This window comes from Oryx dammah, unplaced genomic scaffold, assembly GCF_014754425.2.
Source record: "Oryx dammah isolate SB20612 unplaced genomic scaffold, SCBI_Odam_1.1 HiC_scaffold_4, whole genome shotgun sequence".
Classification (NCBI taxonomy): Eukaryota; Metazoa; Chordata; class Mammalia; order Artiodactyla; family Bovidae; genus Oryx; species Oryx dammah.
The window spans coordinates 15553314-15580099 of NW_024070188.1; the positions used below are offsets into that span (position 1 = coordinate 15553314).

The 26786-nt window shown below is 35.3% G+C and overlaps 1 protein-coding gene across 1 annotated transcript in view; it reads left to right on the top strand.

Annotated features, from left to right (window-relative positions):
- Positions 1-26786, top strand: part of LOC120862864 (triadin-like) — a 72323-nt gene that overhangs the window by 42289 nt on the left and 3248 nt on the right. The window contains exons 2-3 of the mRNA XM_040239002.1: positions 12792-12845; positions 17149-17178. Of these exons, the coding sequence (XP_040094936.1) occupies positions 12792-12845; positions 17149-17178 (84 nt within the window). The remainder of the gene's footprint in view (positions 1-12791; positions 12846-17148; positions 17179-26786) is intronic.

A 26786-nucleotide genomic window follows, 5' to 3' on the forward strand; every position in this document is an offset into this window, starting at 1 on the left:
ATTACATTATAGTGTTGTGTTAGTTTCTGCTGTACAGCAAAGTGAATCATTTATATGCATATATGTATCCCCTCTTTTTTTGATTTCCTTCCCATTTAGGTTCACCACAGAGCAATGAGTAGAGTTCCCTGTGCTATTCAGTCGGTTTTAATTAGTTATCTGCTTTATACAGTAATGTATATATGTCAGTCCCAGTCTCTCAATTCATCCCATTGGGCCCTCCTCCCTTTGGTATCCACACGTTTGTTCTCTATGTCTGTCTCTATTTCAGCTTTGCAAATAGGTTCATCTGTATCATTTTTCTAAATTCTGCATAATATTATATGATATTTGCTTTTCTCTTTCTGACTTAGTTCACTCTGTATGACAGTTTCTAGGTCCATCCAGGTCTCTATAAATGACCCAATTTCATTCCTTTTTATGGCTGAGTAATATTCCATTATATGGATATACCACATCATCTTTATCCATTCCTCTGTTGATGGACATTTAATTTGCTTCCATGACCTGGCTATTGTAAATAGTGCTACAGTGAACATTGGGGCACATGTACAATTAATATTCTTGTAATAGTACACTAATTTAGCATGATACTGCAATATTGACACTATTTTATGCCCAACAAGATAAGTAATTAAAAGGCAACCTTCTATTTTGTTATTTTTGTAACATGAAATAATGCATTTCTTTCTTGTTTAAGTCAAATAATACAGGATTTTCTATAAATTACTGTCTGGGTTTCCTGGCAGCTCAATGGTAAAGAACCCACCTGCCAAGGCAGGAAATGTGGATTCGATCCCTGGGTTGGGAAGATCCCCTGGAGAAGGAAATGGCAACCCATTCCAGTATTCTTGCCTGGGAAATCCCATGGACAGAAGAACTTGGTGGGCTATAGTCCATGGGGGTCACGAAAGAGTCAGACATGGCTTAGCAACTAAACAACAGCAATAAAGTACTATAGAAGTTAGTTGTTAGTATTGCCATTGTTATTTTTTTAAGGCCAGAACTGTTTGTATTAAAAGATTTGCCTGTGTTTATATATGGCTATCAAGATGATTTATAGCAGGATCAATGAGAAATTATCTTCTCCTCATTGTATACATATAATATAAAATATATAACAAATATACTATAACATTTTAAACTTTATATTAATTTTTATAGTTTAAAACTCCAAGAAACAATGACATTAAATGAAAAGAGTTGATAAGACTTTCTATGTTGAAAACATGCTAGACTAGGAATCAGAATGTTTATGACTTAGCATAGGCCTGCCTGCCTGTCTGATAGGATTGTGACGTAAATCAAGTGGAATAATTTATGCAAAGGATTTTAGAAATTCTATTGATGCACAAAAATTTGAAATTTTATTCAAATACAGAAGCGAGCTTTACAATATTTTGGTGAGCACTTTCTAGAACTTAATGTGTCATACAGTATTGATGTCTGTGAAATACACCTTTGTTGAATATAATATGCAGAACGAATGTTTTGATTTTTTTGTTTTCTGTTATTCTGTTTTGGCTTTTGGCTTTGTTTAAGAAATATCTGATTATGATTTTAATCTGTATATTTTTGTTTATCTGATCTTCTAGAAAATTCAATAACTAATGGATGAGGAATCTATAAAATTTTTAGAAATTTGGGTAGACATATATTCCCAGGACTGATATAGAGAGTCAAGTATGGGCAAAGATAAATCAATATTTTGAACATGTCAACACAAAGTACTGAGGTACCACACTAAGTTTCTGCCTGCTATTCAAGAGATAGAACATCCTTCTTGGTATTAGTCATCTATTGAGTGTTCTCTGGTTCTAGAGCTTGAAATTTTGGGTTAGATACATGTGCTATGCGGTGCTTAGTCACTCAGTCATGTCTGACTCTTTGAGATCCCATGGACTGTAGCCCGCTAGGCTCCTCTGTCTGTGGGGATTCTCCAGGCAAGAATACTGAAGTGGATTGCCGTGCTCTCCTCCAAGGGATCTTCCCAATCCAGGGATGGAACCCTGGTCTCCCACATTGCACACATATGAGGATTGCCATTAATATGGGATCATTGGTGGAATGTTCAACCCTCCTGTGATAGCATTTTCCAGTAATTTGTCTGCCATGTTATCAGGGATTTTTTTGAAATTAAGTTGACTTCCAAAATTTCCCATCGCTATCTAAGCTTGTTTTAGAGATAGTTGATTATTTACTAAATCATTGCTCTGAGGATTTAACATGTTAGCGTCTACTGTACCCTTAATTTTTACCTTCTCCCTCCAGCCCCATCATATAATACAGGAGCTCATTCTGCTTGTTTCTGAGATTTCTTGTCAGTGTTAAAGTCCTCAAAGTATTTCATGCTCTACAAAGAGTCAATTGTAATTTCATTCTTAACATAGACTTTTGAACTCTTCTTTGACTTCTGAACTCAGATATGTATAGTAGTTCATGTTTATAAAACGTCTTCTGCCATCAAATGGGTCGTGTGGAATCCTGTCCATCTGTGGGGTGTTGGAGATGGGCTTCTTGGAAGCCTTACAGCTCCAAGAGTGGGTTTCAGTTTAATCATTTGTTAGAACAAGATTAATACCCTGCCTTTTCCCAAAGTATATGGGAAGGTGTTTTCACTGACTTGCTCTCAAATGCCTCTGTGCATCTTGCTCCAGTAATTGAATATTAACTCCCTTATTTGTGCATATGAGCGTGGATTTTGAATATTCGAAGGTAGAGACCGGCTGCTAAAGTAAACCATTATGCTTCATTGGCTGATCCCCAGGGAAAGCAGTACATTTGCTGCAATATGTGAAAATGTGGGCTTCAGAGCAATGTCAATCCTCAGTAACCTCAGCTTATCATATTACTGTTAAGAGAACCTGTAGGCTTCCTTTTAAGTGTCAATTTGAGTATAAATCTGCATTCTTGACATTGGGAACTACTGTTCCCAAGAGGTGTACATAATTCCCTTCAACATTGATGGGAAGGAGAGCGCAAAGTGGTGAAATATCCTTCCAGGGAGGACAACAATGTGAAGCCCATTTATTTCTCTGGATCGATCATGTGTGAACTGCTAGTTATAGCATTTGAGCTCTTAGAGCTCTGACACAAATGTGCGCTAAAGAACAGATCATAATGAATTACAATAAATCCTCAATCTCTAAAATTAGGAATAAATATAGATGATTATCCATGACTCTTCAGTGACATTTTATCCTAAATGTGTAGTGCATATTTTCCCAAGCATCCCAGAGACAACAAAGAGCAAATAAAATCACCTTCATGTTTAAACAAATAATTAATTGCATGCTTTACATAATAGACTAGCGGAAAAACCTCAAACAGGTGGCATCTATCATAATACATAGCTTCAAAAATTAGGTGTCACTTCTTCAAAGTATTTTGCTCTTTATCAGTGTTAGTAAAGGCCCAAGGATAAGATTAAAATTTTTATATCAGATAGAAGAAAATAATCAAATATTACTTTCTGTCTTAATTAGATGTGTTAACTATTTGCCAAATAGTCCTCTTTAGTTTTAGAGAAAAAAAGATTGCCCTATCATCTTGATATATCAGAATAGTTATCTACAATGTTTAATAATGACATTTTATGCATTAGAAAATCTGAGTCATTTGAATAATAAATTGAATCTCAAACATTTTCCCCATTTTTTTCTCTCAACTGTCATCTTTTATATCACTATTTGCTACTGTTTTTACATTTTTTTCAATTATTCCCTCTAGTAGTTTTTTTCTTCTTTTTATCCTTTTATCTCAAATTTTTTATTTATTTAATAAAATTCCATTTTCAGTTAAATTGAATGTGTTTTGAATTTGGATGTCTTCCTTGTACTCATAATTGATCACAATATTGCCCTTGCAGGAAATAGTTGGGCATGACTCACATTTAATAGGGTAATTTTGATTTCCAGAGGAAGAGATGCCTTTCTGCCCACCTGTGCATTTTATTATGCCCTCTCTCACATCGTGGGATCTTGCCACCTTACTAGCTTTCCCACTTCCAAGACTTTTTTTAAAATTCATTTATTGGTTGCATCATGGCATGTGGTATCTTCGTTCCCCGACTAGGTATGGAGCCTGTGCCTTCTGCAGTGGGAGTGTGGGGTCCTAACTGGACTGCCAGGAAGTTCCCCCAGACTTTTTAATATTTTTATCTCCATCAAGTTTTTCTTGATTTCTCTCTTCAAATAACATAGGTGTCCCTTATTTTGAAAACAGTGCTTGCTTGATTTTCCTGCTACCTCCAAGCCACTTTTTCCCCCCTGTGGTTTTTTGCCACACTTGTCAAATAAATGACTTACACGCTTCACCTTGATTTGGTCACTGCCCACCTTAAGCCCTTAAAGACAGATATAGTATAAGCCCTGACAGTTGGCTTTTCCTTTTTTTAGCTCAAGTGCCTGACTTAAGTTTTGGTTTCAGAGCCATCTGCTTCAAATAAGCGAATGCTTCCTAGATGGCTATCTCAGAGAGGTACCTTGCTCTGGGCTCACAGCCCACTTCCACACTCCAGGCTTCTTTATTTCTTTATTTATTTTTAGAGATCTTGGTTTATTTCAATAACCAACCATTTGGGCCGCTTGTTTTTCTCTCTTCCCAAACCTTTTTTCCCAGAAAAAAATTCCTGCTCTTATGTTTTATATTCATCAACAGTTAGCCCAGAAAAACCTTGACCCCAACAAAGGCAGAGCTCCAGGTTTGCTAACCCTCTCTCTCTCCTTCTGTTTCCCCTCAAGAACTTGTTTTGTGACCCCCAGATTGTGTCATGTAATTTCTGGGACTGATAAGTAATGTTTCCGACCCCTCACTAGTTTCCTGATGATTATTGCTGAAGGTGTCTTGCACTCATACTAAGAATATCAGGGCCTGTCCTGACACAGCATAGGTTATCGATAGGCTGTGACCAGCATAAAACAATAGTCTCCCTGCTATTTGTATCCCAATTCCAAAATTATGTTCTAGATATCAAAATGAACTCTTCTTATTTGATCCTGAGGTTTATTTCCTCCTGTTTTAAATATCCTCTTTCATTGACCTTGTTGAAATTAACCTCTGATTTGTTCTTATACCTTATTAACCAGCATTTTTCTCAAGGTAACTGAAGGCCTTCTGTTTGTCCATTGGAGAAACTGTTCACTCTCACTCTCATAACATTAATTTAACCTTATCTCTCTTCAAAGGCCATATATTTTCCCACTGTCTACTCAGTGTTTTCACTTGAAGTTACACTACTATCTCAAACGCAATATGTATTTGTGTTATGAACTTCAATTAAATTATATTAAAACCAGTTCTGTTTATCAGGGCCCAAACCTGTCATATTTTAATAAACAGCCTTCTTTTTCCTCCTAAGTACATGTCAGTCACATCTAGAGAAGAAGAAAAAGAAGGCTGTTAAATGTCTGACTTATTATTTTCTTTCATTTCCATGAACACTCGCTTAGTCTTAGACATTATCATCTTGCAACTGGAATACTTTGGTGACAGTTTACCTGGCTCCCGTGCTTCCTTTCTCCTGACAATCACAGAGAGTCTTATCTCTTCAAAACATTGCTATATAACTCCCTTGCCCAAAATGTAATGGCTCTTAATGTTCTAAAAAAAATACATCTCATTTACTGAGATTTCAAGGTTATTATTTTGACCATAATTTACTTTTAGGGAATTGAAAACTTTTATTTTTACTTCTCTTTAATACAAAGGAGACTCTTCTGCACCAGACAGATTGATCCATAATCCACAGGAATACTCAATCAGGCACTCAATTTGTAACTTTCTTTCCCTTACCCCTGTGACTCTGTACTTTCCTTCAAGCCTTACCTATTTCCTGCCTCCTTAAAAATTACCTATATCCAGAACTCAGATTACTATATTATTCATTTAGCATTTTTCATATAGTATCCCTAACCAGACTATGGGTGGAACTAGTCCTTACACTGAGTATTAGGGTCCCTGTTCCCAGTAAGCATGAGTGCAATAAATACTGAAGCAAGAATGAATAATGGAACTCAGTAATTATTTGGAGAAAGATTTTCTCATTTAATATTAAATTGGGAGTTGTTCAACCTTAAATTGTCTGTTAAACCTGAGGACAAAGTACAGCTGAAAGTGTTTCTTTAAAAATATAACTTAATTCTTCTTTAGATTGCTTGATTTTAGGACTCTCTATTAAGGATTCTTCTTTTTGGAAATCATGCTAAGTTTCAGTGTAATAGATCTGCATTTTATAAACTTTGCCATTTTTACAAAAAACATAGATTCTCTTTGAAGCAGATTATAATATCTTCATATTTTGACATCTGCAGTATTATAGAGGAAAAAAGCCTCTGTGAGTCTGAGCAGTTTTATTAGGATATTTGCTACCCATTTCGTTTAAAATTTCAGACATATAACAATGCCTTTTTTAAAACAGCTTGTCTCCTAATCATTATTCATGTATCCATACAAAATCATTGACTAGATGTCTTTTAGTGCCAAGAACTGTGTTAAAGACTTAAAAGTAAATCAATCTTTGCTCTCAGTTTTTGCTTCCACTATCTATCTATATATATATATATATATATACACACACATTTTTTTTCATATGGATACATTTGCATTTAACAGTTCTGTTTATTTATAGCATTCCCTGGTTGGATAATGAGATAAAAGAGATATGTGTGTATTTCTTATTTTCTAGAAAATGAAAAACAGAATAGTAATATTCACAGATACTGTTTACTAATATTAGAACAATATGGGCTAGTGATTTTTTATTATTAAACATGTATTTCTTTATTTTTCCAACAAAAATGGTTTTGACAGGTTGAAACATGACATGTTGGACAATATTATCAATGAATGGATTTAATTTTTTATTTTTAATTGGTGGATGATTGGTTTACAGTGTTGTGTTGGTTTCTGCACAACACAGTATGTGTGAATAAGTATGCATATGTCCCCTCCTTCTTGAACCTCTGTCCCGCCCCCACACCCCAACCCACCCCTCTAGGTTGTCACAGAGCACTGGGTTTAGCTACCTGTGTTATAAGGGGCTGGTGGTTTTAAGGGCTGGATTTATATCATGATGCTCCATGATATCACTTAGTGAGGAAATCACTCTTCATTCTATGTACAAGTTATGAGTTGGAGAATATACCAACACATACCTGAAAAATGTGACTGAACAGTCACAAATTTTGTTTTCTTGATATGTTTATGTAATAATATATATATATATATAGAATAAAAGAGTTTATTTGCTAGAATAAATTATTGACTTTAAAATTTTTGTTTTATTTTGCTTAAAGAGCCAAAATCAATTTTGGGTGAGAGCATAACTCACTCATATTGGGAATAGAATAATTTTTCCAAGTCATAACATTTATTTCAATAAAAGAATCAAGTTTCTACTTGAGTCCTAATTGTTCTAAGAGAATTAATCCAAAGTGCTTGGTCAAAATATTTGCTTTTACAATTCAATCAAAGAAAAGAGGATCCTTATTTGATTGTAAGGGAGGACTACCAAGGTAAGCCTCAATAATAAAAATAAATAAGAGATTTGCCATCAAAACATAACATAGGTAATTTTTTCAAATACTCTTCACTTTGTTCATAGTCACTGATTTTAGAAAGGTGTTATAGAAGTTAAAAGGGACCTAGAGTGATCATCTGGGACTGCCTTTTTGCTTTAAGTAGATACATTGAGGACCTCTCTAAGACAAATATGTATCTGGCATCCCCAGGAATGGGACTCATCTTCCCATGGTATCACATCCCATTGTTTTACTAGCTGTATGGCAGGAGGCTTTATCTTGATCTTAATGGAATCAGCCAGCCTTGCCCCAACATGCCAAATATTTTTTAAAGTGAAAGGCCAATTGATCTGTGTCTCATTCATATCTTCTCTTTCTATTAAAACAGGTTTCCTTCTTTTAATTGTTTAAATAAAATTTTACCTTGATCTTCAACTCTAAATTGTTAAATATTTAAGAAACCTGCCATTCTTACACAGTCAGAGAGCTACATGATGCCTTCAGAAGAAATGCCCGATTCTCTAATTGTAAATATTCTCACTGATATTTTCCAGTTTCTTTTCTCCTTAAGCTTGCTTCTTTTCAAATAATAAAGAAAAATCTGACCCCATATGGATGTAGAAACTGTAGATAGATTTTGACTTAAATATAATTAAACATCAAAATTATTTTTTTAATTAAGAAATACTTAATGGTTTTTATGGAAAACATAGTCTGTATTCTTAAAGATTAAAAAAAATAAGGACTATATTTTAGCAAACCTTGAAGAATCTTTTTTTCTCCTCTGAATTAAACTCAATAATGCTATGCTACTAAATTAAAGTCTATTTAGAGTCTAAGGCAAATACAACATACAAAACACATTGCTTAATCAGGTAAGATTTTCTGGAAAAAAAAATAGTCTAGCTAAATTATGCTACCTATTGTAGCGATGCTGCCAGTTTATTCAGATTTTTAACCTCTAGCAATAACAGATTATTTTGATAAATTATTCATGTTTCTGCATTGTGCACCTTTTGCAATTTGCATATCTGGCAGCAAATAGGCCCACCTTTCAGGCTTCAGTCCCCATGGTCAGAAAGGATGGCCGAAGGCTGCTTCATGATTAATTTCATCTCAGTGGGGTTATTATCATACTGAAATGTGCAATACCCCTGAAGTATGCTTTCCTGGAGCTACAAGCACAAGAGGTTTAGTTAGCTTAAGAGTTCTTAAGTGTGTAGTAACTTTTAGCTTAATTGCCAACCTTTTTCTACTTGCGGAGTATCTACACCTAAAAATAATACTGGATCTTATAAGACTCGGAAACAAAAATTTAGAGATTGATTTAGCAGTTCCTTGGATTGCAAGATAATTTGTCATTAGTTTCTGGTATATTACTTGAAAAGGATGTTTATTTTTGAAGGATCAATGAGATTTTTATATTGTTGTTTTGCTTCTGGACTAATAAATATTAATTTTTCTTCTGGTTTGTGGAAAAGTCATTTGACTTTTCTATATTTAGTTTTCTCACCTAACAGTCTAAATGCCTTGTACTGTTGCATAATTAGTGACAGACAGGTTTTTAAAAATGTTTCTAGTCCTTTTTAGAAAATTAATAAAAGGTTAAGTCTTAATTTGAATCCTAGGGAAATTTTTTGTTCCTTAAATGTATTTAGTTTATACCCTTAAAAAGAATTTCTGTATTTCCTAATCTATGAAAATTAAAAAAGAAATTTGTTTGAAATAGTGAATTCTGCAACTTCCTAAATGTAATCAGGGCCACAGTATGTGCTAGTGAAAATAAAATTCTGAAATTTAAAATTAAAACACTTTCTGCATAATATAGGATCAATGAAAAGAGAAAAAGGGAGTTCAGATTAATTTTGTGTTATCTTAAAAGTGAAATGATTTCTTGAATGTAATGTCTCATTTAAAATCAGTCAGCTGGAATTTTGGTCACTTTCATAATTAGATTTTTAAAATACTACATTTGACTCCTACAGTTTTCAACTAGAAACATTTTTAAAAAGGTGACTGTCACTGAATTTATAAAACTACCCTTACTGTTAAAGTTACATTTGAATCCTGCATTTGTAAGCTCAGTGGATTCACACGTCACATTAAAAGAAGTCAGAGTATAAACAGAGCCCTGTAAATGAAAAGTTCATGATAATAAACTAATATTAAACTTATATGCAAAATTGATTTCTTAACAATATATTTGCAGACTCACAGTATTTTTTCAGTTTGTTAGATGATTGTTTCAAGCATGAGCAATCAGAAGACACCAAAATATTTGGCTAATCTGATTCATAACAATTTGTATAAATACAACATGTTTCAGGAAGCTAGGAATACTATCAAAGTACAATAACTATTTTGATAATTTCCTGTTAAAATATTCCCAGGAGACTTACACTTAAATCTAGGTCCATCCTGTCTCTGATTTTGAAGTACAAAATATTATTTGTAGATTTCAGAATTATTATAAACTTCAGTTGAATTTTCTTATTGTTTTGGGTTTTTGTTTAAATCACTATTTTATTTCCAAAGTATAACTATAAAAATTATCAAATAAAAACTTTAAAAATATAATAAAATTTTCATTTGGGATGTGTATAGTACGGGTAGTGAGTAATACAGAGGAAATAAGACTGGCTATCACTTAATTTTTGAATGAATGTTGAAAATACCAATGAGAACGGAGCTTACTGTACCATCTTTATTTTGTATATATCTGAAATTTTGACTAGTAAAAGGCTATGTCATTTGCAGTTGGCAGTAATCAAAAGGAGGCCAAAAAATTATGTGTAATTAAAACTTGTCTGTCAGGATTTAATTGTTTTTACTGTTACAGGGTTTTAAGAAGTCTGGTCTTCTTAATGTACTTTGATGTTCTCAGAGTTACTCTGTTCCTAAAGCCTTGGTTTTGAAAACTGAAATTCTGTACACAAGCAAATGTCAAATCTCAGCACCTCTGTATGTGTCCTCAACAGATTTGAGGCTGAGAGATGAGCTGAATGATCAATGAGAAAAGTTATTAATAAGGCCCTAAGAAAAGCTATCTGTAATTCACAACTGGGTATACTAGGTGGTCTAACAGAATCTTAGACATGGAGAAATCCTTTAGGATCTGTGATCTAAGAATACAGCTAAAAAATAAAGAAAAGATAGGTGGAAATTTGACTATAAGATGCTAAGGTACTTTACTGACGGTGGTTTGTCAAATAGTTTTTTTCTTTTTTTTAAGTTAAGAATTACTCCACAATTCTGATATGTTGAAATCTTGGCTTCCCTCGTGGTGCAGAGGTTAAAGCGTCTGCCTGCAATGTGGGAGACCTGGGTTTGATCCCTGGGTCAGGAAGATCCCCTGGAGAAGGAAATGGCAACCCACTCCAGTATTCTTGCCTGGAGAATCCCTTGGACAGAGGAGCTTGGTGGGCTACAATCCATGGGTCGCAAAGAGTTGGACACAACTGAGCAACTTCACTTTCTTTTTTTCACTTTAAGTAGTAAAACACCTGGGCAGTCTATGATGATTTTTTTTTTAATGCTCTTTCTTATGTATTATTTTATCCTTTCATCTACCTTTTCATTAACCAATTATTTATAAGTCACCACTAAATGTGAGTTATAAGGTTGAGGAATTAGAAATATATTAATTAGGAATTCACTGTTGTGTTAGTCATCAGTCATGCCGACTCTTTGTGACCACATGGACTATAGCCCATCAGGCTCCTCTGTCCATGGAATTCTCCAGGCACGAATACTGGAGTGGGTTGCCATTTCCTTCTCCAGGGGATCTTTCCAACCCAGGGATCGAACCCTGGTCTCCTGATTTGCAGGCAGATTCTTTACCACTAAGCCACTAGGGAATCCCCACTATCTAAATATAAATCTTAATTCTGATTTGAGATCATCTAATCTAGATGTGATAAAGATAGCACTAACATAATAGCTGCATGGAGTTTTCTTCTAGGTAAAAACAAATTAATAATAAAGAGATCATAGGTAGAATGGATTATGAATTTAATTTTGGCAAAATATATTTTGTCTAAAGAAATAAATTTAGTTATAATGTAAACCATATATGTGGATCAAAAATATTTATTTTATATAAAAATAGAATTAAAATGTACCATTTTCATAACTATGATTACAATACAGATAAATAATTATCTTACCAACAAAAGGTAAAGCATGAATTAAAATTAAACCTCTTCAATTTTGGCCAAAGAAACATGGATTCTTTGCTTGATTCTTGGCCAAGTTATTCAAAAGCAGTCTTGTTATTTTCTAACTCTAACTAGAACTGTAATATTAAATAATCTATAATAAACATTTGATGATAATTAAATGAAAGGCTGAATATGTGTGTATATCAATTACTACATTTACACCTAGCTTAGTACATAAAAATAATGGATCCTAAATAAATATGTGGTAAATGAACATATAAAGATTAATATCTGAAACAAATGACTAAATCTTCCTTCCCATGTTGTTAAATGAGAATTCAAGTACTGAAAATGTAGTAAAGACAATCATGAACAATTAGTGAAGTGTGCAATGATCCATTCCTTTTAAAAATCTTTATTTCTCCTTTATTTTTATGCTAATTACTCACATAATATATTCAATTATTTATAAGTGGAGCGGTTTTTTGATACTGTTTCTTTCAAGAGAACATTCTGAACAAATGGAAAAAACAAACAAACAAAAACAACCAAATCCCCTAAGACAAGAAGGAGGAAAAATTCAAAATGAAACTTGCTGATTCTCTCACAACACATATTGTTGCCCAGGGCCATGGTTATGTTGATGGGCACCACAGTTGTATAGGGAATGAAATTTTAAGTCAAAGATTGGTGCTGGAATTTGGTTTTCCCAGGCTTTAATCAGTCACACAATGACCTTCAATGAGCCATTTTATTTATGTCTAAATGCCCCATGCATTTCAAAGGGCTAATAATACAGAAACAATGTGGAAAGAATTCTGAGAGTTTCAAAATCAGGTGCTAAGCAAGTGCAAAGTATCCTATGGTTAGTTAACAGTGAAGCAAAACAGTTTCGGGAAACTTAATATTATTCTTTTATTTGGTATAGTTATTTTTGTCTTAGTAAGCCTAACTCTGAGCACTTCCCCTAATAATTGTGTTCATTTCTTAACAAAAATTTTGAATGCCACGGACAGTGTTTTTATGTTTGTTTTTATAATTTTCCTTTTTTTGTTACGTATCTTTCTCAAATAGTATTTCATGGTAATTTATTTCTCTTTTTATTCATAAGAGCCTAGCAAAGCCCCAGAGACCAAACAAGGGACAATAAAAGTTGCAGCACAAGGTAAGCAATAAAACACTTTTAAAATTCTTTAAAAAAAAAAAGGTCTTAGCACTTTATTGACAAAATCCAAGCTGTTTATTGCAGAATAGCACCATCTGCTGGGTCATTATAGAAAAAAATTTTTTTGTTGCATGAAGATACACATTTCAAGTACATATCTAGTAAATGGAAAAAGTGTAACTGAGAGTAATGCCACATTTGCAGAGGAGACAATTAACAACCCAAGAATTCATATCTTGACTCCAAATATGTCACTGAGCTTTTCCTTTTACTACCAAAATAAACCATAGATTAATTGATAGTTGGATAATGATGATGATAATACAGAGACACAAATATATACATTTTCCAGTGTTTTCAGTTACATATTGTAATTACTGTCATCCTAGAAAATTCAGTCAGACTGTAGAAGCAGTATACAGATAAAGTAATACAAATTTAATAATATTCTGACTGAATTTTCTAGGCTGACAAAGACTGTAAAAATCGGGTATGACTACAAAGTAATCATCCTATTTTTTATGAGTCATTTGTGAAAACGTGCCCTAATATCGTTGGGGCATCAAAAGTGGTTTTCTTCAAGAGATCTTTAGAAAATATAATGGTTTTCAATTCATCAATTTGGGAAAATTACTTTAATTTTTCTATAATGTTGTTTTTTAACTATCACCTGAAATCACATCCTTTAAGAAAGCTATTCTAACTCCAGTGTCCACTTTATAGAACACTTAAGAGTGTTCTAAAGAAAAAAGTAGAATATTTTCTGGAGAAAATCTTTCTCTCCTATACCACATTATGGGGCTTCCCAGGTGGCTCAGTGTAAAGAATCCTTCTGCCAAGCAGAAAACCTGGGTTTGATCCCTGGGTCGGGAAGATCCCCTGGAGGAAGAAATGACAACCCGCTCCAGTGTTCTTGCCTGGGAAATCCCATGGACAGAGGAGCCTGGCAGGCTATAGTCCATGGGGTTGCAAAGAGTAGGACACAACTTAGTGATTAAACCACCACCATGCCACATTCTGCGGTACTGACCAGTAAAGGAGATGCATTTAGATGGTGGTACATTTGTTTCTAGGCAGAAGGGCCTTGTAGCAGACTTCTCAGCACATGACATGATTACATTTGATCCAAAATTTTCTGTTATGTTTAATCCTGAACCCAACTATATGTTGAATCAATCTAGTGAACATTTGATAAAATGGTTTGACTAGCCATCAGACCAATGAGGCTGCATATAATATATATATATATATATATATACATATGCTAGAATGGTTAAGAATTATGATACAAAGTTTTAGTTTTCATTTGGTCATTAAGCTGCTCAACAAAACTAATTCTTCTTTAGAAGAGTTCTGATAAGTAATGTAACAAATATTATGGGAAAAGCATGGCAAACATCATCATCTCTTTTGTGTTTTCTATTCATGAATAAATTCCTTAAGTGAATGTCTACTGGTTCAAGAATTAATGCAGTTAACACACATAGGTTCTTATGCAAGAAAGCACAATCACCCAGCACAGTCTATCTTAACAGAGGTTTCTGAAGGCCATGGTGGATGTAGAACTATGACCTGAGGCTGGGATTTAGTGTTAGTTCAGACTCATTTTTGAGGGTACAGGGGAGGGAATTGAAGGGCTATCTGGAAATCTACTTCAAACTTGAGCTTGGGGCCATGGACTCTTCACTTTTACATTCTAAGTACATTGGATAAGGCAGCCCCAGAACTTATTCTTTCAAAATAAAGGATTTATTGTTAAGTGAATAATAATGTAGAGTTTTTAAGGCTTGTTAGAACTATCCTTTTAGGAAGATTGGATGAAAGTGTTGATTGAACAACATGTACAAGGCAAGAGTTAGGAGACATATATATACGTGTTCACTGAATTGTAATGACACCTCAAAGCAGGGACACACCAAATAGGGATAAATGTCACTTGTCCTGTGCACATACTCAGTAGACCTTTTGTAGACAAGTTTTATAACACGACAGCTGCCCAATTAAATTATGCATAGAACTAATTAATATTTGCAAGTACTCCGTGTGAAGGCAGCTTAAAAACAGTGGCAATATTGCTATAGCAAAGACTGATATCTTTGTTGGATAAAGTGGTAAAATTAACAGTAATGTTTGTAGTGGGTTAAAAGTAGAGTTTATCTGTTTTTTTTTTTAATTTTTATAACTAAATATTTTAAACCTAGTTTTAGATAGATTCTGTATGTGTATGTACATATTTAATTATAATTAAGATTTAGCATGCTTTTTTTTTGGAAGTACATTTAGCATTTAGTGTTTTGAGGCACTGAGAAGTCTATGAAATGAAGGTCTCTGGGCTACAGGAGATTGCAATTTGGAGACAGGGAAAATTTAAGTAATAACACAAATTGGCTACCTAGTAGTGCTAAATTGAATTGTAAAGATAATAAATGCCAAAGAATTTTAAGACAAAGTGATTTTCAGTAAGTGGGATTTCTCATGAAGGAGAGGTGATGACTTGGATTTGTAGCATGACTAAAAAATAAACTGGAGGGAAAAATGCATTGTTGGTAAGTGGATGACATAAAGAGTTAGTGGTAGTTATAAAAGGTTATTGTCATTATCAAGACATGAGACATATGTTGTTTTAAGTTATTTTTTTTCAAAGAACCCTCTACCTTCACTCTGATCCGTCTTGAGAGAGGTTATAACTTAAATTTGGGAGACATTGTGGAGATAACTATAAGAGAAAAACTAAGCAAAATCCTCTTTGCAGTATCTAAAAGGATAACACCATTCAATTCTTGTCTTTATTGTACAAGCTCCAGGTAAAATGTGAACATTTAAGTGAATTAGAGAATCAAATGTATACATGGTGGGTGATTTTTGAAAATTATGCAGCTTCTTGAAGTAAATTCTTATTTGTTAAGTAAAGAACTAACTACAAATAAGTCTATTGAGTCAATTCCAAAGAATTTGCTGAAATAATGCCTGATGGCTTTGAAATCTATTGGACAGTGTTGATATCCTACAGTGCATCTTAGTATCTTTATTACTCTCCTTATTATATCAGTGGAACAGGTGAATTTCTTAACTTAAAAACATTATAGGTATAGATGCTCTCTATATTTTGTGTGTTATTAATTAAAACTCCTTTAAAAGAAACAAATATGAACCAAGTAGAATTAATTTACTTGTGAATTAACTTTTTTACTACAAAAATAATGCCATGTTAATAACGTTTAGAAAATAGATAAAAATGACCTGTAATACATTAATATAATAAATTTAATTATATTCCTTTTGAGTCTCTTGTTCCTGATTTTTATACCCAGTTCTGCTACTTGCTCACAGTCTGCTACACAGTGTGAACAATGTGTAAATCATCTGATGTCTCTAAGGCTTAGTTCCTTGCTCTGGCCTGCCTTTCTCATAAGATTGTTATGACAGCCAAAGAGAGAATGTACACAAAAGTGTTTTGGCAATTGTAGCATAAAGTATAGATCCAATATAGTCCTGAATATTGGTTGAAAGTGGCCCCCCAAATTCTAATCCACTCAAAAGGAATTGTTTTAAGGGATGAGTACAATCTCTGATTCAATTAATGTGGCTTAAGGCATCATAGATTTGGCCCCAGAACGAAGTTTACACAGAACCTAGGGTCAACCTCACTTGGAAAAACTCCCAGATGACTGAATGCCTCCCTCAAATGCTTCCATTTATAAACTATAACTTGGATCCTGTTTAGACTTGTGATCTAGGATTAGGTTAATTCCACCACAGAGGAAGTCAAGATTCAAAGGTAATTGAAGTGTGCTGTGCCTTTTCTGTTTGTAAATGATGGTGTACATTTGCTAAAAGGAGGGTAATTTTTATTAACTCTTTCAGAAATGATACATTTTATACAGTTATCATAACTATGTGTGATAAACTGGTATGTAATTCTTCAGTAACTAGGCACAGATAATTTATGTATTCTATTATTTTTTGCATAGACCTAGTCCTTTTATTTTAGAAGTGATTGTGATTTGCTCAGATATAACAATTTCAAATCTAAAATGGAATTATGCTAAAGACATTATTTTAACTACTTGTCTGTGTAACAGCATATTTTTATTCTCTTTTTGTTCTGTGTCTATATCTGAATTAAAAAACTTCATATGAATATTATTTTCAACTTATTTTCTTATTTCAAATTTGAATGGGTTCGTCTGTTCATTGATAACCACTAAATTTGTGAATACATGCACTACATTCGCATGTTCCCAGTTTTCTGAAGAATAGTTATTTAATATGTTCTAATGCTATTTTCTTTCCCTTATTTCAGCACCTACTAAAAAAGAGGAAAAGAAGGAAGGTATGTTTTACACAGAGTTCCATTATGCTTTTTATGTGAACGAGTTACCAAAAGTCAGAGTGGAAGTTTGACTACCAGTTTGTCTATATTTACTTTGAATCTATTATGTGCATATATTTTGTGTGAATGCGTTTTTTTCTAGATCTCCCCACACTAAAGGGCGAACCACTCTTTTAAACAGTAATTTTAATCTAATCTTTCTCAATATGTAGGGGGTGAAACACCATCTCTCAAAATCTTTGGCCTTCTATTTCATTAGAAATTTTATTAAATGTCAAAAATATGTAAAATAGAGACCAGTTTTCTCATAGCAACTACTTATTTCTGGGACACTGACAAGCGACTGATGTTACTTTGTTCTATTAAGTTGCAAATAAGTCATAATTCATCCCTTGCACTCCACCTCCCTTTGTCAGGATGTCCTGATATGGAATCATTTATTCCCTGTTGTCAAAGAGAAACTGCACCTGATGGACTTAAATGGGCAAGGAAGACTTTATTCAAGACTGCTGCAAAGGGGTCAAGAGTGTTTACAGTAGAAGAAATTGAACTCTTAACTGTAACTCTCACCAGGAGCTGGTCAATGTGATGAGGCCATCTAGATTTCCTAACTGTTGCCTGGGAAATTAGGTTCCTACCCTTCCTCAGAGACTGGCATATAGGACTATGCATCCCCTTTGATGATTATATTTCAAAGTGTTATCTTACAGATCTTGAAAAAGGTATTTCTGGTTGTAAAAGATTTATGTTTCAAAGGGACAGAGAAAGAATTTACAATTTTCTAAAGTAAATGCTCTGATAAAAGGGAGGTCAGGGGCCTGTAGTCAAGAAGGACACTGTCTAAACTTTATTCAAGCTGAGAAGACTGTTAAGGCCCTCTAAATCTCTGTGATTCTATTTAGAGATGTTTCTAATGCACATCCTGACTACTCTTAGATGGAATTTCTAGATATCAACCCTGTTCATTAATCTAGGCTTATTTTCTCAGTGAAAAATTGCATGTAGAGATAGGCAATCACTTCTGACTTTGAAAATGACAGTTATATTCTAATTAGTGTTCATCTGATCTGAGAAAAATAAGAAAAGTGTTATATTTTAAATTTAGTATCATCAGAATTTTACATAGTGATAAGAGCTTAGGGGTCACATACTACTTCTGTTAAACCAGAATCTAAGAGTCAGTAGATCTGAGGAGAAACTGTTTTAGTTGGTTATTACTATTACACAGTATCATAATAAAGTCAACTAATACATATTATTAGTTGTACTTATTATCAAGGCATAGAAATCAGTATACATATACACAGGAAATATTTCAGTGCATTTTGGAAAATATATCATTTATATGATCAATATTGTGGTGTGTATACAGAGATCATACAAGAAAAAAAAAGATAGTAAGTTTTTGACAGACAGTAGAACAGAGAGGCACAAGGAAAATGGTCTCATAGCAAGTCCTCAGAGGCTCATCCCCTTACATTCTAGAAGGACACAAGGTATCCTGCCAGACTTAGAATTAATTAGCTTTGCCTGAATGGCAGGTATACCTAGAACAAAAGTTACCAGGGCACCATGGTGGAGCCTATGTCCTGTACTCTCACCCACTTTCTTCCTTTAAGTATTATGTATTTTATCTATAGTAAACCACTTTCAAATTTACAGATACAATATGCTGCTATTGTTCCTGTTATTATCATAGTAGATCTCTCCCTTGCCTTTTCCTTCTATGAATACTCAGTGTTTTTAGGGCTCAAGATAAATTCTCTTTCCTCTGGAATGTTTGATCCTCCCAATGAAATATCTTTTCTCTTTCATTTATAGTCTTCCTACAGAGTTTATGTGTACCTCCTTACTATTATTTACCTTATGCTCATTATACTTCATATGCTTTGCATCATTTTCATTCTATTCTAATTGACTTTAAGACTTTGACTAAAGGGACCATCTCTAATTCACTTTTATCCACTACAGGGACTAACATATTTCCTTTGTTTGTACATTGCTCAACAGATACTTATTATGTGAATGAATCAGTAATATCTAGAAATCTTAAGATAAATATTATAGCCACAAGAAATATGACCACGCACTCAAATTTTCACAACGCAAACAAGGAAGGATTTTTTTTTTTTCAATTGGGAGTTATATTTAGTTGTCACTCAGTCCTGTCCAACACTTTGAAACCCCATGGACTGCAGCACGCGAGGCTTCCCGGTCCATCACCAATTCTTGGAGCTTGTTCAAACTCATCTCCATCAAGTCAGTGATGCCATCCAACCATCTCATCCTCTGTCGTCCCCTTCTCTTCCTGCCTTCAGTCTTTCCCAGCATCAGGGTCTTTTCCAGTGAGTCCATTCTTCACATCAGGTGGCCAAAGTATTAGAGTTTCAGCTTCAGCATCAGTCCTTCCAATGAATATTCAGGACTGATTTCCTTTAGGATGGACTGGTTGGATCTCTTTGTAGTCCAAGGGACTCTCAAGAGTCTTCTCCAACCCCACAGTTCAAAAGCATCAATTCTTTGGCACTCAGCTTTCCTTACAGTCCAACTCTTACATCCATACATGACTACTGGAAAAACCACAGCTTTGACTATATGGACCTTTTTGGCAAAGTAATGCCTCTGCTTTTTAATATGCTGTCTATGTTTGTCATAGCTTTTCTCCCAAAGAGCAAGCATCTTTTAATTTTGTGGCTGTAGTCACCATCTGCAGTGATTTTGGAGCCCCCCAAAATAAAGTCTGTCACGATTGCCATTGTTTCCCCATCTATTTGCCATGAAGTGATGTGACCAGATGCCATGATCTTAGCTTTTTGAATGTTGGAGTTATATTACACTGAGCATTTTAGGTCTAGGAATTTACTAGTCAATTATTAACAATTTGAGGCTTCCCAAATGGTACGGTGGTAAAGAATCCACCTGCCAATGCAAGAAATACAAGTTCAGTTCAGTTCAGTTCAGTTCAGTTCAGTCGCTCAGTTGTGTCTGACTCCTTGCAAGCCCATGAATCGCAGCACGCCAGGCCTCCCTGTCCATCACCATCTCCCAGAGTTCACTCAGACTCAAGTCCATCAAGTCCGTGATGCCATCCAGCCATCTCATCCTCTGTCACCCCCTTCTCCTCCTGCCCCCAATCCCTCCCAGCATCAGAGTCTTTTCCAATGAGTCAACTCTTCACATGAGGTGGCCAAAGTACTGGAGCTTCAGCTTTAGCATCATTCCTTCCAAAGAAATCCCAGGGTTGATCTTCAGAATGGACTGGTTGGATCTCCTTGCAGTCCAAGGGACTCTCAAGAGTCGTCTCCAACACCACAGTTCAAAAGCATCAATATTTCGGTGCTCAGCCTTCTTCACAGTCCAACTCTCACATCCATACATGACAACTGGAAAAACCATAGCCTTGACTAGATGGACCTCTGTTGGCAAAGTAACGTCTCTGCTTTTGAATATAATATCTAGGTTGGTCATAACTTTTCTTCCAAGGAGTAAGAGTCTTTTAACTTCATGGCTGCAGTCACCATCTGCAGTGATTTTGGAGCCCCAGAAAATAAAGTCTGACACTGTTTCCACTGTTTCCCATCTATTTGCCATGAAGTGATGGGACCAGATGCCCTGATCTTTGTTTTCTGAATGTTGAGCTTTAAGCCAACTTCTTCGCTCTCCTCTTTCACTTTCATCAAGAGGCTTTTTAGTTCCTCTTCACTTTCTGCTATAAGGGTGGTGTCATCTGCATATCTGAGGTGATTGATATTTCTCCCACCAATCTTGATTCCAGCTTGTGTTTCTTCCAGTCCAGCGTTTCTCATGATGTCCTCTGCATAGAAGTTAAATAAGCAGGGTGACAATATACAGCCTTGACGTACTCCTTTTCCAATTTGGAACCAGTCTGTTGTTCCATGTCCAGTTCTAATTGTTGCTTCCTGACCTGCATACAGATTTTTCAAGAGGCAGGTTAGGTGGTCTGGTATTCCCATCTCTTTCAGAATTTTCCACAGTTTATTGTGATCCACACAGTCAAAGGCTTTGGCATAGTCAATAAAGCAGAAATAGATGTTTTTCTGGAACTCTCTTGCTTTTTCCATGATCCAGCGGATGTTGGCATTTGATCTCTGGATCCTCTGCCTTTTCTAAAACCAGCTTGAACATCAGGGAGTTCACGGTTCACGTATTGCTGAAGCCTGGCTTGGAGAATTTTGAGCATTACTTTACTAGCATGTGAGATGAGTGCAATTGTGTGGTAGTTTGAGCATTCTTTGGCATTGCCTTTCTTTGGAATTGGAATGAAAACTGACCTTGAGATGTGAGTTTGGTCCCCAGGTCAGAAAGATCCCCTGGAGTAGGAAATGGCAATCTGCTCCAGTATTCTTGCCAGGAAAATTCCCTGGACAGAGGAGCCTGATGTAATCACAAATTTGGACATGACTGACCACACACACATTAACAATTTTGTCTTAAGCGTATATTGTCTCTAGCTGCTACTTGAGTTGCACTAGCAGATCTAGATAGATCTCATTTATCTAACATCAGCTTCATTGATGAAATTCTAGGGGCTGGAAAACCTGTTTCAACACAGGTTATGTTCTGAAGGATACAACTCCACTGAGAACTACCGGATTTATTGTTTACTGTAATTAGGGCAAGACTTAATAGAGTTGAATGCATGTGAGAATTAGTGCTAAGTTCTAGGACTTCATCATTGAAATTAGAAGAGGAGTCATGCTGAAAAACAATGCAAAGTCTCTGATATTGTAATTGAATAAGGATGTCAATTGGCAAGTTCCAAACACACACACTCACAAATGGTATACTTCATTACCTGGTTTATTAGCCTATCAGAGAGTTAATTTTTCCCTTCAGTCCCAATTGGTATTTCATTATTCTCTGGCATCATTATGGACATAATAGAGCATACCTGATACACGGCTAAAGTTGAGTGAGTGATGAACAGATTGCAAATACATCACTGCTTTTAAATCACAGCTGCTGTGGGCCTCTATGTTCTTAATAGAAGATTGTTGTTCAGATTATTGGGCAGATGGCCTATAGCGAGATATAGTTAGCAAGTAAGTCTTTATAATATTTTAAGCCATCTCAGCAGGATGCTGAGAGAGCATAATGAAGTTTAATAACATGAGTATTGAGGCCTGGTACTAATGGCTCTTCAGGGTCAGTATGTGATCTTCCAGTTTCAAGCATTGTATTTTTGGTTGCTCAGGCATTTACTTATATAAATCTGTTGTTCTGTTGACTGCTAACCAAAAGACTTGTAATTATGATGACATTTTAAGTACATTTCACTATAGCTCCCAGTTCTCACAGCAAATATATTGAATTTTTTAAAGACCAACTTGATTAGATCAATCAGTTAGACTGATCCAGTTAGATCAAAAATAACATGACTTGTTATTTTTTACATTTCTACTTTGTGAAATATTTTCTCTGTTTCAACAAGTGATATACATTACCTGACCCTGGAGTTCATATCCTTTTCTTTCTTTTATTACAGAACAATTGATATCTAATACAATATTTTATTGGGGCTTCCCAGGTGACACTGGTGGTAAATAACCCACCTCCCAGTGCAGAAGACATAAGACATGTGGGTTAGGTTCCCGGGTCGGGAAGATGCCCTGGAGGAGGGCATAGCATCTCACTCCTGTATTCTTGCCTGGAGAAGCCCATGGACAGAGGAGGCTGGCAGGCTACACAGCCCATAGGGTTGAAAGACTTGGACATGAGTGAAGTGACTTAGCACACACAATATTTTATCTATCCTTTCTACCAGAGAAAAGAACAGTAGATTAAAAACAACGGGAATTCTAGACTTACCCATATTGTATTAAGATTTTCACCCCTACCCTGTGCCAGTATCTAGTTTAAAACCAGAGGGACTGGAAATAATCCAGTTCTAATAAGCCCGTTTTATCCTCTGTCTGTTCTTCCTTTCTTCCCCAGCTTCATCTTCAGTTGCAGTTCTGAATGACATGTGCCCCCCATAATCTCTCTGTGGTTTGCATTAGGCTGTACTCTGGGCTCAAAAGATTGCTCAATGAGAATCACAGGACCTCTCAGGGATAAAATCCTATTCCAGTATACTACAGCCAAACTAATTAATAACTTGCGTGGGCCATTGAACTGTTCACTTCACACTTTCAGCCCATGTAATATGAGAATATATGCCTCCAAATAGAAGTGACATTATAGCTAAATATACAAGTAAAATGACAAATGGCATTTTTTGCATTCTTGTATGGAGTCATTTATGTAATATTTTTCTAGTATTTGAATTACCTGCTTACCTAATTAGGGTATTTACTCACGAAGGAAATGAATGAGAAATTGCTTGCAGGGCACATTTGTTTTAGATCACAGATTTCACCCACTTCATTAACTTCCTGGTGAGAAACTGAGTAGCAAGGAAAAGATTGTTTTTTGAGGGTGAGGTGGCAGGTATTAAGAAAAATTCAGTCAAAAGTTCTTTTTACTAATGATGCTAAGCACAGTGGTGTTTAATAAATATTTACTCAATAAATAACTGTATAGTTTCAAGGATATATTGCTTAAAAATAAGGTTTTTTTTTTTCTCTTATACATGAAATATAACCCTCTTACAGAAAAAATAGAAATTCAGAAAGAAGTTGCAAAACATCATTTTAATGACTGTAGTTTTCAATTACGTGTATATACTATAAATCCCCTGAACCATTCTCCTACTCTATGGAGGGTACTGATTAATATTCCCATTATTTAGAGATATAAAACAATGTCAGAAACAAAGCATCTTTCTATGAGATAGGTTTGCATTTTTCTTCTTGGAAATCTATAAGTGAAATTATTGCTTCAGAAACCATGCTCATTTTAATCACTTTTTAGATTTTTTTTCCCAAGTTGCTCTCCTAAAATGTGTTTTCATCTTTCTATTTCTATGGAATTAGGTTATTATTTTCACCACACTATTTCTGTTGCTGATTATCATTTTCTCATAAAACAATTCAGTTGACCATCTAACTGCCTTTTGTGAACAGTCTTCTACTCCCTGTCATCTTCAAACATTTTAGGTCCATTTGTAAATATAATCCATAATCTGTCTATGTCACCAAAAAGCATACAAATCCATTAACTCGCCAAAATGTTAGTGAATATCTGTTGCTGTAGGTTCTAAGCCAAATAATTGTCAGCCAGAGAACAGTTTACCTATCTTTTGCAAGTGCCAATTCATCATTCATTATTATTATTCTATTTTCAGTAATATTCAGAACATTCCAACACTAAGTTACCAAAGAGGTAAAAGAAAGAAAATAGAACAAAATATTCTGAACAAAAATTTAAGTTAAGATGCCTTGATCCCCCACCCCCCGCCAAAAAAAAAGAAAGAAAGAAATGTGCCTCCATCCTAAAATATAGAGAAGCAATTGGCCACCCACTCCAGTATTCTTTTCTGGAGAACCCCATGGACAGAGGAGCCTGATGGGCTACAGTCCATGGTGTCACAAGAGTTGGAAATGAATTAGCGACTGAACAACAATCCTAAGATAAACATGTTTTTAAAAACTTGTTTTTAATTTCAGGTGATAGGAACAGATAGTTTTATGGTATAAATACTGGAAATAGTAAATTTCTCAGATATAGGCTGCATACCCAAAAGACTGAAAAATTAAAGAGATGACTTTTGATCACTGAATGCACATTGCTACATAGCAATTACTAAGTAGATTTTGTGTTCATCAGTAACCCATGAGCCATCATCTGTTTCTTTTCATTATAATAGGAGTCATTTCATGTTTGTATTGGAGATATATCAATTGAAGGAGAGTACTGTGCATTTCACCTGGATTGCTATCACTTCAGTTCAGTCACTCAGTCATGTCCGACTGTTTGTGACCCCATGATTGCAGCCTGCCAGGCCTCCCTGTCCATCACCAATTCGGGGAATTCACTCAAACGCATGTCCATCAAGTTGGTGATGCCATCCAGCCATCTCATCCTCTGTCGTCCCCTTTCCTCCTGCCCCCAATCCCTCCCAGCATCAGAGTTTTTTCCAATGAGTCAACTCTTCGCATGCAGTGGCCAAAGTACTGGAGTTTCAGTTTCAGCATCATTCCTTTCAAAGAAATCCCAGGACTGGTCTCCTTTCGAATGGACTGGTTGGATATCTTGCAGTCCATGGGACTCTCAAGAGTCTTCTCCAACACCACAGTTCAAAAACATCAATTCTTTGGCACTCAGCTTTCTTCACAGTCCAACTCTCACATCCATACATGACTACTGGAAAAACCACAGCCTTGACCAAATGGACCTTTGTTGGCAAAGTAATGTCTCTCCTTTTCAATATGCTATCTAGGTTGGTCATAACTTTTCTTCCAAGGAGGAAGCATCTTTTAATTTCATGGCTGCAATCACCATCTGCAGTGATTTTGGAGCCCAGAAAATAAAGTCTGACACTGTTTCCACTCTTTCACCATCTATTTCCCATGAAGTGATGGGACCAGATGCCATGATCTTCGTTTTCTGAATGTTGAGCTTTAAGCCAACTTTTTCACTCTCCTCTTTCACTTTCATCAAGAGGCTCTTTAGTTCCTCTTCACTTTGTGCCATAAGGGTGGTGTCATCTGCATATCTGAGGTTATTGATATTTCTCCCACCAATCTTGATTCCAACTTATGCTTCCTCCAGCCCAGCGTTTCTCATGATGTACTCTGCAGAGAAGTTAAATAAGCAGAGTGACAATATACAGCCTTGACGTACTCCTTTTCCTATTTGGAACCAGTCTGTTGTTCCATGTCCAGTTGTAACTGTTGCTTCCTGACCTGCATATAGGTTTCTCAAGAGGCAGGTCAAGGTGTCTGGTATTTGCATCTCTTTCAGAATTTTCCACAGTTTATTGTGATCCACACAGTCAAAGGCTTTGGCATAGTCAATAAAGCAGAAATAGATGTTTTTCTGGAACTCTCTTGCTTTTTCCATGATCCAGTGAATGTTGACAATTTGATCTCTGGTTTCTCTGCCTTTTCTAAAACCAGCTTGAACATCAGGAAGTTCACGGTTCACGTATTGCTGAAGTCTGGCTTGGAGAATTTTGAGCATTATTTTACTAGCATGTGAGATGAGTGCAATTGTGCGGTAGTTTGAGCATTCTTTTGCATTGCCTTTCTTTGGGATTGGAATGAAAGCTGACCTTTTCCAGTCCTGTGGCCACTGCTGAGTTTTCCAAATTTGCTGGCATATTGAGTGCAGCACTTTCACAGCATCATCTTTCGGGATTTGAAACAGCTCAACTGGAATTCCATCACCTACACTACCTTTGTTCGTAGTGATCACTTGGCCCACTTGACTTCACATTCCAGGATGTCTGGCTCTAGGTGAGTGATCACACCATCATGACTATCTTGGTCATGAAGATCTTTTTTGTACAGTTCTTCTGTGTATTCTTGCCACCTCTTCTTAATATCTTCAGCTTCTGTTAGGTCCGTTTCATTTCTGTCCTTTATGGAGCCCATCTTTGCATGAAATGTTCCCTTGGTAGCTCTAGTTTTCTTGAAGAGATCTCTAGCCTTTCCCATTCTGTTGTTTTCCTCTAGTTCTTTGCACTGATTGCTGAAGAAGGCTTT